This window comes from Vanessa tameamea, chromosome 20, assembly GCF_037043105.1.
Source record: "Vanessa tameamea isolate UH-Manoa-2023 chromosome 20, ilVanTame1 primary haplotype, whole genome shotgun sequence".
NCBI classification, from domain to species: Eukaryota; Metazoa; Arthropoda; class Insecta; order Lepidoptera; family Nymphalidae; genus Vanessa; species Vanessa tameamea.
Window position 1 is genome coordinate 2,774,446 of NC_087328.1, and position 14,261 is coordinate 2,788,706.

Here is a 14,261-nt window from a genome sequence, read left to right on the forward strand (position 1 = left end):
CCTCTAAGATTGAAAAAATACGGATTGTTACGGAAATGTTATTTTTAACGAGGCCGAATTTAATTTTTTTCTGTGTGTTATTTGTAGTCGGATTTCATAGTTAAAATGTATGTTATTCCTTAAACTTTGATAAGATACTTTTTATTGTTACATTAAAAAGTATATAAGAAAAGTTAATCTCCCAATTGAAATGAATACTTTTACATCACTAGGCCTTTATATCGTTAAGCTATTAGAGCTTTATTAATAAATAAAGATACGGTTTTAATGCAACATGCAGTCAATAATAATTACCTACCCTTAATCATTTTATGTTACGGCAATTTCGCACACAACATGAAATGTCATTAACGCCTGGCCGAGCCGTTTACCGAACGCAGACCATAGAACGGATTTTATTATAGAAATGGCATGTCTTTTACTCTGATATTAATAATAAGTTAGTTACTAATTCCAATGTTAGGTTGTTAAAAAGAAAGATAATTTAAAACAAGACCACTCTTATACAGGAATAAAATTAAAAAAATATTAAGGACGGCCCTCTCTGATTTCGGACTAAGACTGAGAATTTCCTGAATAGATAAATATACGCATCAACAAGGCAATTGATAGTGATAATTATAAATTTAATTCTTAATGTTAACAATGACACTTTCGACTGGTAATATATTGCAAACACATATGCAAACCTGACATCCAATTCACACACACATATAGGAATAAACCAAAATAAAATAAAGCACAGACCATCAGATTTTCTTGCTGTCTGACTTATGAAAATGGAAACTCTGCCTTATTTCAAACTTCGGGCTGAAATCCAACATAGTCTATTAGATCGACCAAGAACTGAGACTTCTGACATCTGTCAAAATTCTATCAAGACGAATCTATAACGTTTTTTATATCACCTCATAAATTCTATGGCATTTGTACAAGCGCTGTTCTGTGGTTATAATTCATGTAAACGAGATGGCGCCTGTAACACACTCAATTTGTAAGAATCGTTTTATTTTGTTGGAATGCATGTAATGGAATGTTATTTTATGTTAATCGCTCTTTTTAAACCATTTGGGAAAAGGATAAAAATAAAGATAGGGGTTAATTCATATTTAAGTAAAAAATTGTGAAAATATTATTTTAATGTCTCCTAACATTTCTAAAACTGTAAATATTTCTAAAATTACTGACTCTATTTCTAATTACGGTTCTTGTATCAAAAATATATTATTTCTAAAATGTTTTTATGTCTGTCTATCTGTCTGTTTGTTCTGGCTAATCTAGAAAACGGCTGAACCGATTTTGACGGGACTTTCAGTGTTAGATAGTTGTTAAGAGGAACAAGTCATCCTATTTTTATTTTACAAATATATTTAAGTTTTCGTTCAAAAATAATTTAAAACCCAAGAATAAAGACATTCTTGGGTTTTAAATTATTAAACGCCCCTCTCCCTCAGGTAACAGCTAGTCATAAATGTAATCCGAATTATCAACACGATGTTGTATTTATTCATCCCGTAAGAGGAAAATATTGATTACATTTTCCTCCTGAGATGCTTTCAGTCAACGTATCCATACTGAAATTTGATTTCGCTAATGCATAACGTAATACGTAACGTGTTGGGGGAGATGTATGAATTTGTTACAGTTTTTACATAATAACGATGGAATTCATTTTGTATATGTGCTGTTACGTCCTTTTTATATTGGTAGACAGGCAATTGGGCCACCTGATGGATTTTGTCATGACTAATAGACATCGTCTCCGTAAGAAATAATAAACATTCCTTACATCGCCAATGTGCTACTAAATGTTAAGTCCATTGTGCCTGTAGATACACTGGCTCACTCGCCTTTTAAATAGAAATACAATAATGCTAAGTATTACTGTGTAGCGGAATAATATGTAATGAAAGGGTACCTACTTATTTAATTAATCAACGATCAACGAATTATAAGTGAGTCACTATTGAGCCAAAGCCTTCTCTGTCCTTGAGAAGGTTTTAAGCTTATTCAAGTGTTCAAGTACTGTAGCTGCTCCAAAACAGGTTAGCACATAACACTAGTGAGATATTTCAGATAGACATCAGATGCGTCCGGTTTTCTTACGCCACTGTCGTATTTACTGCTGTGCACAAGATGAATTATAAACACAAATTAAAGGCTTGAAAAATCATATCAGCGGCGCTTGCCCGGGTTAGGACTCGTAATCTTATATTAAAAACTTTTGATAAAAACGGCGCGTAATAAAAACTTTTCTATAAAACTTATTATATTTTTAATTGAGTGCAATAAAGTTCTTTCATTAGAATTTCTTTTTTTTATTAGAAGTTTTATCATGAACTCGGCTAATATTATACATGCGAAAGCAACTCTATCTGTCTGTCTGTCTTTATTTAACGGCCAAACTATTGAACCGCACTTGCAAATAGCAAGCAAGCTTGAACCCCAGGGTAGGACATACTCGTAGAATACTTTTTTATATTTAAAACTTACAACCCTCTAGTAGCAAGTACAACCGCGGTTGAAAACTAGTGTATTATGATTTAAGTATTTTTTACACTATAAGTATATTTAATGTTAACCCTCGAAGGTTAAAACGGGAGGTGAAGGCTTGTGTGCTATAAAATTCTATCAATTTCGCACGGAATAATAAATATAGACTTATTTAGTCTGATGTTCTGTCTGAATTTCGAGTTATTCGATTTTGTCTCGTACGAGTTTCTTTGATTTGAATTTTAAGTATTTCATCTTCTCATGAATATAGCAAGGTTATCAAGTTTTTTTTTTAGGTGTAATTTCACTTCTACATATTACAAGATAAATGAAATCAAATGAAACAATTAAAAACTTTTTACTTCGCTCGGCTTTTATGATGTAAAATGGAAGGGCGCGTGAGGTCTATATTAAGATTTAAGTGTTATTTGTACCATACACATGGCCCAGTGGTTAGAACGCGTGCATTTTAACCGATGATTGCGGGTTCAAACCCAGGCAGGCATCACTTAATTTTCATGTGCTTAATTTGTGTTTATAATTAATCTCGTGCTCGGCGGTAAAGGAAAACATCGTGAGGAAACCAGCATGTGTCTAATTTCAAAGAAATTCGGCCACATGTGAATCCACCAACCCGCATTGGAGTAGTGTGGTGGAATATGCTCCAAACCTTCTCCTCAAATGGAGAGGAGGCATAAAAAACGTACCATAGATCATCTTATAAGATTATTTAAAAGCAAGGCTTGGTACTTTTTGGTAGGGCACGGTCTAAGTCAGTCTGGGTAGATTCAACCATTTGTCAAAGATCAGTTAAAAGAGATATTACATCTCAGTTCCCAAGGTTAGTGGCACATTAGAAAGAAGTCGTCAAAATTTCTTACTGCGAAAATGTATAGGACAGTGGTGACCACTTAACATCAGGTGGCCCATTTACCAGTCCGCCTAAAAACGCTATTAAAACCTCGATGAGATGTCCTTCATATTTTAAATTTCACAACTGAATATTTCTGAACATTTCGTAGAATTGTAAAAGTGTATACTTTGTCCCACAAAAGAATTACTAACCCAGTGTAGCGGAGTAACGTAGCAAGTTGATCATCGTTCGCCTTCATAACTTGAATAACCGCGTTGCGTTAAACTTTTAAAACGTCAACACTGAAAATGTACAAAGATTTTCTTTCTGAAGCCCAGGACTGCTTAGTAGGTTACTAGCTGCTTAGGATGAACTAGATTTCCTTGGCATGAAGGTTTTGTATGCCAAAAGAGAATCTTGAAACAAAGTTATTTGTATACTAGTCGTTCCGCGCGGTTTTATCCGCGGTAAGCGATTCTGTTCCACTTCTGTTGGTTAAATCATGGTGTTATAGGTAGTCAGTAGTTAAAAAATTAATTCACTTATCAGTTCTGACTGATAGTACTTTCTGATAGTTTGAGATGAATATACTTTCGCACCCTTTGACTGATCTACAGGAAACTTGGTACATACTTTTTTTTATAAATATATGATAAACTCGCTGTTAGGTTACGCTACAATAGCTTATATACTGATTAAACGATTGCTTTGACAATTATTGTTAACAGGTAATAGACCATATTAAACCTTCAAATCGAAACAAATCTTCGAAAAAATGGATTTTGGATGGCTAAATAATTAAATATATAATTGTCATTTCAGTAACCGCGCTCAGAGAACACTGGGATGAGGCAAACGCTCGTGTCCTTCAGCGAAAAGCTCAGCTGGATGCGATGCTCGGCGACTCTCAGCGATACGAAGCGAGGCGTCGCGATGCTGATGCATGGCTCACGCGCATGGAGACGCGCTTAGCGAGTATGACTCCACCTGGACACACTGCTGATGTTCTTGAGATGCAGCTCAGAGAACAGAAGGTAAGGAATTTGATATAACTTTTATTAACAGTCAACTTTGATTAACAGCTCAACGCTATAGGATGATCAGGATTGGTAATCTTGGTTATTAGGAAGCTATTTTGATTTAAGAGTAGAAATAGTAATCTGTACGATCATTGTGGTCAGTGATTACCATTTCATATAACATTCTCTTGTGTCAAGTAGTTGTGCCAATGTTTTTACATATCTTCAGATTGTGCAACAGACAATACCGTTCCTTACATCACCATTGGGCTACCAATTTTGCCTGTGAAACTTATGCCTGTAGTTACACTGGGTCACTCACCCTTCCAACCGGAACACAACAAAAGATTGTGCTATTTATCAAATTTATTTGCAACACTATGGAAACATAAAACGTTGTAAAATCTTTATTAATATTATAAATGCGAAAGTAATTATGTCTAATAACTTTTCACGCTAAAACGGCTGAACCGATTTAGATGAAATCTGGTATGGAAATAGTCGGAATGTCGGGGAAGGATGTAGACTACTTACTGTATTTAATTTTATAATTTTTTTGCGAGAAAAGTCGCAGGCTCATATAGTACGTCTAACATATTTATATGTTATAACATACATAAAATTCTTACATTTTGAAAATATACGGAACTGGATACAACATTTTTTTTCATATCAATGTTATGTATTTAGTTCTTGGTTTTATTAATATTTTAGAATAAATTGCCTATTAGACCTTTTGTCAACATGTGATTATTATTGTAAATTATTTTACTATTACAAATGCGAAAGTAGCTCTGTGTGTCTGTGTGTCTGACACTATTTTACGGCCAAACTACTGAACCGACAACGAGTTAATAATATACTTAACAGTTAATCAATGTCATCCAATTTAATGAATTAATAAAGTTTGTATTAGAGATACGTATTGTCTGTATGTACGTACTACTCTATATAGTGTTACTAAAATGATATTACTCTTTTTCCCAGTCATTCCACGCCGAAGTACATCAATACAAGCATCAAATCGAACTCTTCGGTCAGCTGACGCAGCGCCTCATTGCGGTTTATAGAAACGATGACACGACGCGCATCAAACGTGCTACTGAATCAATTAACCATCGCTACAATGAACTGAACAATAGGTACATAATTAAATTTATTTATTTAATACTTAGCACTACACAATAAAAATATTGGCGAGGGGTTTAAAGCATTGATTAAAGCTTAATAGAATATATTATACAGTTGTCCAAAAAAAAAGTTTGAGTTTAAGAGAAAAAGAATTTATTAATACTTTGCATAGAAAAAATAAATAAAAAATAAAAGAACACTTTTTTTTTATAGATAGAAACACATATTGGATATAACATTTTCAAAAAATATTTCTATAAATAATAGAACAAAGCGATAAATCCAAAAATCTTACACAGCCATTTCAACAGCTCAATAAGCGAGTCAATGCTCATTTTGCAGCTATCTTGGTCACAGAGGTGTGGTCGTAGCTTAAAGTCGAATTAAAAGTTACAAACAAAAATGCATTAAATTTAACATTTAACATTAGAAGTGAGTCATAACATATCAGTTTCTATTTAAGAGTTAAAATTTAAATTATAAATGAATAAAAATATTATGCATAGTAACCGTAACTTTTCCATGAGTACTGAAAAAAATCGTTAGATGGCGCTAAACAATATTTACTTCTACGTTATATACAGTCTACTTTTGTTTAAAAATCAAAGATGGCGCTGATCGTTGGTGACGTTGAAGTACTACAAGACCATCTTGTCTGTTTTACTTTATTATTAAAAATAGTTATTCAGACTAGCAAATTGGCCACTTGACTACTATAGACCACCGTAGACCAATATCTAGACTAATAAATATTAACCAACCGTCTTCAACTCACCACCACCCTGGGAAACTATAATGTTGAGCCTTGAGCCTGTAGTTTAATTGGCTCACTCACCCTTCAAAGTAGAACACAACACACCATATTACTATTGCTTTTTTCCGCTAGAATATAATGAGTTCGTAGTAGCTACCGAGACCTCACTAAAGCTCTAAGAACCAATAAAACAATTATTTGATATACTTTAACTGTAATTATGTTTTGCTTTATAGTATTGTGGCTCGCGGGAAGGCGTTACATTCTGCGGTTTCGTCGCTGCAAAATTTCGATCGTTCATTGGAGAATTTCGTGGCTTGGCTGAGCGAAGCGGAGTCATTGCTGGATGCGGCTGAACGAGATCCTCATTTGCTCAAGGTAATTTAGTTATGAAACTAATGTTTGCCGACTGGTCGAAATAAGTCTAAAATTTCAATAAACATTTTTGACATTTTAGGGAAAACATATATTTAAATGTTTTTACTGATAACCCTAAAACTCCAACCACAAAAACAACTACATACAGCCAAAAAAAGTTTAAGTACTAACACTACTTATTAACAAGTATCTAAATTATTTTGTGCAACGCCATCTATTATGAAAATGCAAAAAGACAAAAAATAGATTTTAATGATACATAGATGTCGTTGCAGCGTGAGATTGGAACACTTCCCAAACAGCGCCCTCTCACGGAGGGTTGTGTAACTTTTACACAGTTGTGTATATACTAATTTAAATAAATATATCTATATCAATATAAGTAGATGGCGTTGTAGTCATGCACACAGTACGTCTATGATTATAACGCCATCTAGCGTAGGGTGGTTGAACTATAATAAAATGTACAAGACACAAGACATTATATTGCTTTGGCTGAATTGCATAGATGGAACTTTTCGTAGGCACAATAGAACGTAAATTAAATACTAAGTTGAACTAGAGGGCGTCCTCTGTATTAATTTGTAAATTTTATGCATTTGTCTTAAAAATATTTTTCCGCACTATATTATGTTACACTTTATCCTAACAGTCGGCAGAATTCTTAATAAATCTAATAGATTATTTATTTAAGTGTCTTTTCTGTATAAACAAATCTTTTACTCGCTTTATTTAAAATGTATTTTCATACATTACATTTAGCTCACATTTACATACATGGTCCAAGTTTGTTTCGAAAATCAGTCATTTCTGATGTTACATCGTAATTGAATCGGTGTTGAGGCTTCTGTTTATAAGGATAGGACAGTTGGTATTTATATTTTGAAAATTCACCCCTTTGATGGCTGAAATTTGTGATGAAAGTTTGTATGGAAGTTAGCTGTTTTTGGAATTCCAAATATATAAATACATAATAAAATTATGTGAATTTCTTTATAAAATTTCGGGTGCGATATCCCATGTAGTACACGGCTAGTCTCAAATAAAAAATAATGAGTTTTTTGTATGATATATAACAGTATTTCACGCCTTTATTAAAATGAGCCTTGCAAGCGTTTCTCATCTTTCTTGAATTCATACAATAAGTAAAAACTTCTAACATTTTTCGCCTCAAATCCGTTCCAAACTAGCAAGTTTTAACGACCGCCGCCAGCACTTTATAAAGCAAACAAATGTGAAATGGCGAATACTGAAATCCGAATTATTCACGCTACGACGAAATTTTGGAGCAACAGTTCAAAATGGGATTTAATAAGTCTAGCTTAATATGTATGGTCTTGATATATATCATATGAAGCTCAGTTTGTCTTTTGTTTGTTTGTATGCGGTAATCTCAAGATTTATCAGTCCGATTTGTAAAAAAAACTTTTCGATAAATGAGTTATTAATTAAAAAACACCTACATACATATAATAAGGATAATAGCATATGGAGCAATAACGTTTAATTCAGGTGAAATAGTTCTAATTTAGATACATAGACATGTTTTCCATGAAACATGGAAGGAAGTTACGTAACTATCATTTAAACACAACGCATTATTATTTCCGTGAAATATAAATATTATATATAAATCTAAAATTAATTCCATTAACATGTGGTCCTTCGAGCCGGATATTGATTATGCCATCAATGTATATACGATCAAACTGAGGTTTAGTGTAAACTTTATAGTGATTTACATAGAACTTATTTATATCAACAACGTAACTTTCGTCCAAATATTGTTGGATGTTAAGAAACCTAATAATCTATAAACATTTGCAATAAAACAACGTTGATTTGTTGATGTTTAAAAAAAGAACAAACTACCAAACCAATAAACACACTTTCGTATTACATTAAGCATTTGATCTTAATGTTCAAAGCGCTTTGTAAGAACTTAATGTATTTTTTAATATCTTTTAGTGTGTGTAGTAAATCTTAATAAATAAAAATGAATGTTCTTTTTTATGTTTGTCTTCTATGCGTTCTTAAACCTTTCATCTGGTTGTAATAAAACTTTGTTGAGTTGTACTCCGTACTTTATGTAGTCTCATTCTACCCCTGTTAAAACGGGTAGTTAGATTTATATATAACACATATATAATACTGGCGATACTTTCGCAGGGGTGCAATGTATGTCATTAAATATCAACAATAATTAATAGACAGTTTTAATTAGCCAGGTAATTCTTTAATGATCTGCCTTTTTGCAGAGCGTCGTTTTTTTTCTTTGCACATAATTTGGAAAACATTATATCTTCTAAAGTATTGGTTTGATTTTTATAGTGTAAGAGACAAATTTTATCTGTATTAAATACTCAAGCTATTTCTGAATAAGGATTGATGAATTTGAGACCGATAATTTTGTAGTACATTGTTTTCATGTAAGGTTTAGCCAGCATTAGGTATTTAAGTGTACAAGTACAGTTTTTTTTGCATGAAACACCGTCATTGTTCAGGTATTTTGTGCAAGATTTTTACAAATCATATATATACAAACCTTCCTCTTTCTATTAATCAAAACTATATCAAAATCTGTTTAGTGATATAGAATATTCTTCTAGATAGAAATAGTGAAAATACAATATAAAATAAAACAGAAAATAAACAATAAATTTATTTATTTATTCATAGGTACACAAACAATACAATCAGAACATACATTAAAATTACGGACTTACACAATTTTGTTTCAAATTATATATCAATGCAGTCTGGTGCTATTTTATATAATAATCAAAAATTAATAAATTGCAGTAAATATATTAATTAAAATTACATTATTATAAATAACATTGAATATTTATTACTATTAAGATAATAAATTAAATAAAATAATACATATATCGAAAAATGATTTAAATTCGTAAATTCAGAAATATCTAATTTATAATAATTGTACTTTATTGACATACTCAGTAATTAAAATTATGGACTAATTCGTTTCTTTCCGGTTCTACTCTTTAGAATCTAGTTTCCGAAATCTTTATATTTAATACAACACTAAAATGACGATTCAAAAGTGATTTTATGAGTCTACTAGATAAAGAATATTTTAATTTTGATTTTGATAGATCATGTTTTATATGCTCATCATGTTTTAATAGCTAAGTAATTAAAATAATGTGTATCAAAAGTTCAAGTAAAAAAGTATTTGATCTTAACAAAGCATACTTTAAAGTTTTCACTTGAACGCATCAGCTGGTTTATATTCCAGTAGCAAAGCCACGGTTTATGTTCTATTTAGGATAACCATTGTTGATTTTCATAGTGTGCGGGAATATGTGAATCGATTTTGTTAATACACATATTCCATCGGTGGAAGGAAATAAATACTCTGATTCTTCTCGGATTTGATTTGATTTTAGGCAGAATGTATATTCAGAACCGGCTGTAGTTTTACATTTAATATATTTCTACAATCATGCAATAGCACGTCCGGGAAGCTACTTAAAAATACTTTTTTTATTATACTTCTGTATTGATTAAAAATAAAATAAATAATGTGTTCATACACGTTTACGCCTAAACACGTTGGTATATAATTTTGCATCTGTTTGGTGAAAATAAAATGACGTCATGACTTCAAACAGTTACTTTCAAGGGCGACTTAGAAACTTAAAATTCATGAGTAGGTCAAGTGCTAATTCGATTACTAATATTTAGTTAAATAGTACAAAAATAATACTCTAATATAATTGTAATATACCCATTTATTCAGATTGAAATTTAAGTATTCATAGTTGTAATATGTCATGTATAATTAATTTTGACTGGTCTTAATTTAGGCCGCGTTACGTCCGGGCATGGTTTAAACGTACAAAAGACTTATTTCAGACTACAAAAGCTTACAAACATAACCATATACGTCCCATTATGATATATAGTCAACTATTTTATTTCAATGGTGTTTTCTGTTATATTAATTTATATTTTTTTTAATTTAGAATAGATCTGAAAATGTGTTACCTGATAAATAGTGGTCACAGCCAAATATTAACCATTCCCTTCACTGCGTCACAGATCTTCTTCTTAGTTCCCAATAAGTTACCTTTTGTATGTAATTATATTGGCTTACACAGTTACTATAATTAGTGGTAAGTGGATGGTAGACATAGACGAGCTTGTGCAAAGTCTTACCACCAAGTAGACAATTTAGTTTTGTTATACTTCTTTTCGAATGTTTTGAAAAAAAGTTTTTTTTTTTATAATGTGCGTGCACAGGGTTATCTCTAAACTACATGGTGATGTAGCTCGCTAAACCGCCAAATAAATGTCATTCGTTAGAAAGAGACAATTTCACACCTTATCTTGTAACAATGTTTATGTTTTGAAAATTGAATTTTGTGTGTGTGTATTATATCAGTTGTGAAAAAGATGAAATTAGATTTGTCATAATAATAATAACACTTTTAATATCAATAAATATATTATTATATTTTTTATTGTAATCACGTAATTGTTTTCCATAGTAAAATAATCTTTGATTCCGCCGTATAACTTCTCTCCGTACATAAATAAACGCACCTTTGTTATATTCAAAAAATTTATAAACCAATATGTTCTTCTGATATACATTGTATGCTTCTTCTGATAAACAATACTTTCAATATCATAAAAGAAAATTTGTTTATTAAAAAAATAAAAAGTCTGGTCACCCTTTTAATAGACAATAACATTGTATAAGACTTCATCTTCAAGAAAACTTCAGCGCTTTTGAGTTTTCGCCTCTCAATATAACTACACCAAATATTTAGAATTCAAAATTTTAAATAATATTCTCATATTATTTAATACGATACCAATATATTGTGTTTTTATTTAATAATAATTTGTTATATCAAAACGGTGAACCAAATACTAAATAAATCAATGTATGTTATAATAGTCATGTTCAGAATTAAATTGAATATAGAACTACAATTGATTCAAAATGTACTACCAACAGTAATGACCGTTTTTATGAAATGAAATATAAAATCATAAAATTGATACTACTAAAGGATTATGTCCCGTATAGAAATCAACACAACAATACAATTTTTGACCGCAGCTTCGCTCGTGTTTTAGGAGTTGTTTGTCAGGTATTATTCACACAATATCTTTATAAATTATAGCCTATATGTTATTCTGATGTATAAGCAATATTATTGTAAAGTTTCATTAAAATTAATTCAGTAGTTTGGCGTGAAAGTGTAACATCCATATGTACACACATTCGCCATTATAATATTAGAAAGGATTAAAATGGAAGAATAATGTCACAAGTCGTTAATAGATATAAGGTACTTTTATATGGGATTTTACGAAACTCCACCCCTAATGGGGTAAAACGGTTGCAAGTTTGTTTTATAAATTTCGCGCGGGTAAAGTCGCAAGTACAGGTGATCGTCTATAAAACTCTCAACATGATCTTATTAATATTCGAAAGGATTATTTAGTGCGCTTGTACCGAACAGAAGGGTGTTTAATGCATAGCATAATCAAAAGTTCAACGTTGTTTTAAATTAAACGAACGAGTTGAATAAACCGCGGCCAACTCCGTAGTGGATTATTAGATGAGCTATCGACTGTGAAAGTAATTTTGAAGATATTTAACTATACATAAATACAATTGTATGATATTACATTACATTAGCAGCCCGTAAATTTCCCACTGCTGGGCTAAGGTCTCCTCCTTTGAGGAGAAGGTTTGAAGCATATTCCACCACGCTGCTCCAATGCGCGTTGGTGGAATACACATGTGGCAGAATTTCGTTGAAATTAGACACATGCAGGTTTCCTCACGATGTTTTCCTTCACCGCCGAGCACGAGATGAATTATTAACACAAATTAAACACATGAAAATTCAGTGGTGCCTGCCTGGGTTGAAACCCGAAATCATCGGTTAAGATGCACGCGTTCTAACCCCTGGGCCATCTCGGCTCAGTGATGATATAACGCTTGGTTACTACCGGTCTTAATGCCTGTCTGGGTAGGTACCACCCACTAATCATACCGCTAAACAGCTATACTTAGTATTGTTGTTTTGGTTTGATGGGTATGTCAGCCAGTGTAACTACAGGCATAATAGAATGATCAAAATTTCTTACAGAGCCAATGTGCATAGGCAGTGATGACCATTGACTAATAGGCGACACATTTGCCCGTCTACCAATTAAAAAAGTGATTATTATAGAGATAAATGGCTCAATGATTAGAAAACCTAATTTTAGCTGAAGATTTTGACTTAGCCCGGGCAGCTTATCATAATTCATTGTTTAATTTGTTTTTATAATTAATCTCGAGCTCGACTGTGAAGGGATACTCTAACAATAACTAACTAAAAATAACGGAAATATATTTATCAATTATAATTATTTCATTTAATTAATATCATCATCCTCCTGCCTTTATCCCAATTTACTTGGGGTCGGCGCAGCACGTCTTCTTCTTCCATACTTCCCTATCTGACGTCATCTCACAAGTAACATTCTTTCCAGCCAACATCTTTCACATTAATCTTTTCATTGGTCGTCCCCTTCCCCTATATACATCCACGTTCATGCTCAAGACCTTTTATAATCTAATAACAAATTAAACTAAAATAATATACCAAGAAAATAATAATGAAATATCCTAAATTAAATTAAACAATATAGTCATGATATGAATTAATTTAAAAAACACGCTGTGATTATCCCGTGTCATTGTATCCAGGACGCTGGCACTGTTACTTCAGTGATCCGCAAAGCTCAGTCTTTAAGCTAAGTAAGCGACAAGTCGAGAGTCAACGACAGTGTCGATCAGTTTCTTAGTGTCATTTAATTTATTTATTTGTAATTGATTTTATTTATTTATTTGAAACACCATCGGTATATACAAAATTATACAAAAAATACACGGATTGAGGCATTGTGATATACCTCTAGAGGTATTATATATATGCTACAATCTTAACTTAAATAATGAATACATGAGACGAATCTTTACATAAATTCATACAAACAATTATTTTTTTATAAGTGTGTAAATAAAAACCTAAATTTGAATTTGAGTTTTTTTTTATTTTTAATTGCAGCCATTTAACTAATTTTATTTTTTATATAATATAATAAGATTTACTTACGTACAGTTTATTTTTTTCAGGTAAGTTTCGTACATTCATTAAGACAACCATTAAGATTTTTAGGTAAGTACTATGGTTTTAGATTGTATATTTTAAATTTTAATTGACGGTTTGAAAAGAATTGTGCGTTTAACCTCGTTTTTTCACTGTATGGTACTCACGTTGTTCCTTTCCTCGTAAGTTCAAAAAACATATGAGTCTTATATTAATACTTTTGCGTTCTAATAATGATTAAAGCGTCTGTGCCTTTTTTTCATGTCTATATATTTTAACAAAAAAACGTCCTCACGGTAGAATCTTCGTTTACGGCTTATATCAAAGAATATATTGGCTTATCAGTTATATATAGCGTTAATTTGTGTCATGAACTTTTATGTTCTTTTCTGAAATCTTGACAACATATTTTATGTAAAATTTCATGACGATTGACTGAGTATTCTATCACCAAACAGCAATACTCAGTATCGTTGTGTTCCAGT

At 31.6% G+C, this 14,261-nt stretch overlaps 1 protein-coding gene across 4 annotated transcripts in view; it reads left to right on the forward strand.

Annotated features, from left to right (window-relative positions):
• LOC113403803 (dystrophin, isoforms A/C/F/G/H-like) overlaps nucleotides 1–14,261 on the forward strand; it is a 580,208-nt gene that overhangs the window by 230,302 nt on the left and 335,645 nt on the right. For all 4 annotated transcript variants that reach the window (XM_026644400.2, XM_026644401.2, XM_026644404.2 and 1 more), the window contains 3 exons: nucleotides 4,169–4,380; nucleotides 5,353–5,507; nucleotides 6,487–6,628. In XM_026644400.2, the coding sequence (XP_026500185.2) occupies nucleotides 4,169–4,380; nucleotides 5,353–5,507; nucleotides 6,487–6,628 (509 nt within the window). The remainder of the gene's footprint in view (nucleotides 1–4,168; nucleotides 4,381–5,352; nucleotides 5,508–6,486; nucleotides 6,629–14,261) is intronic.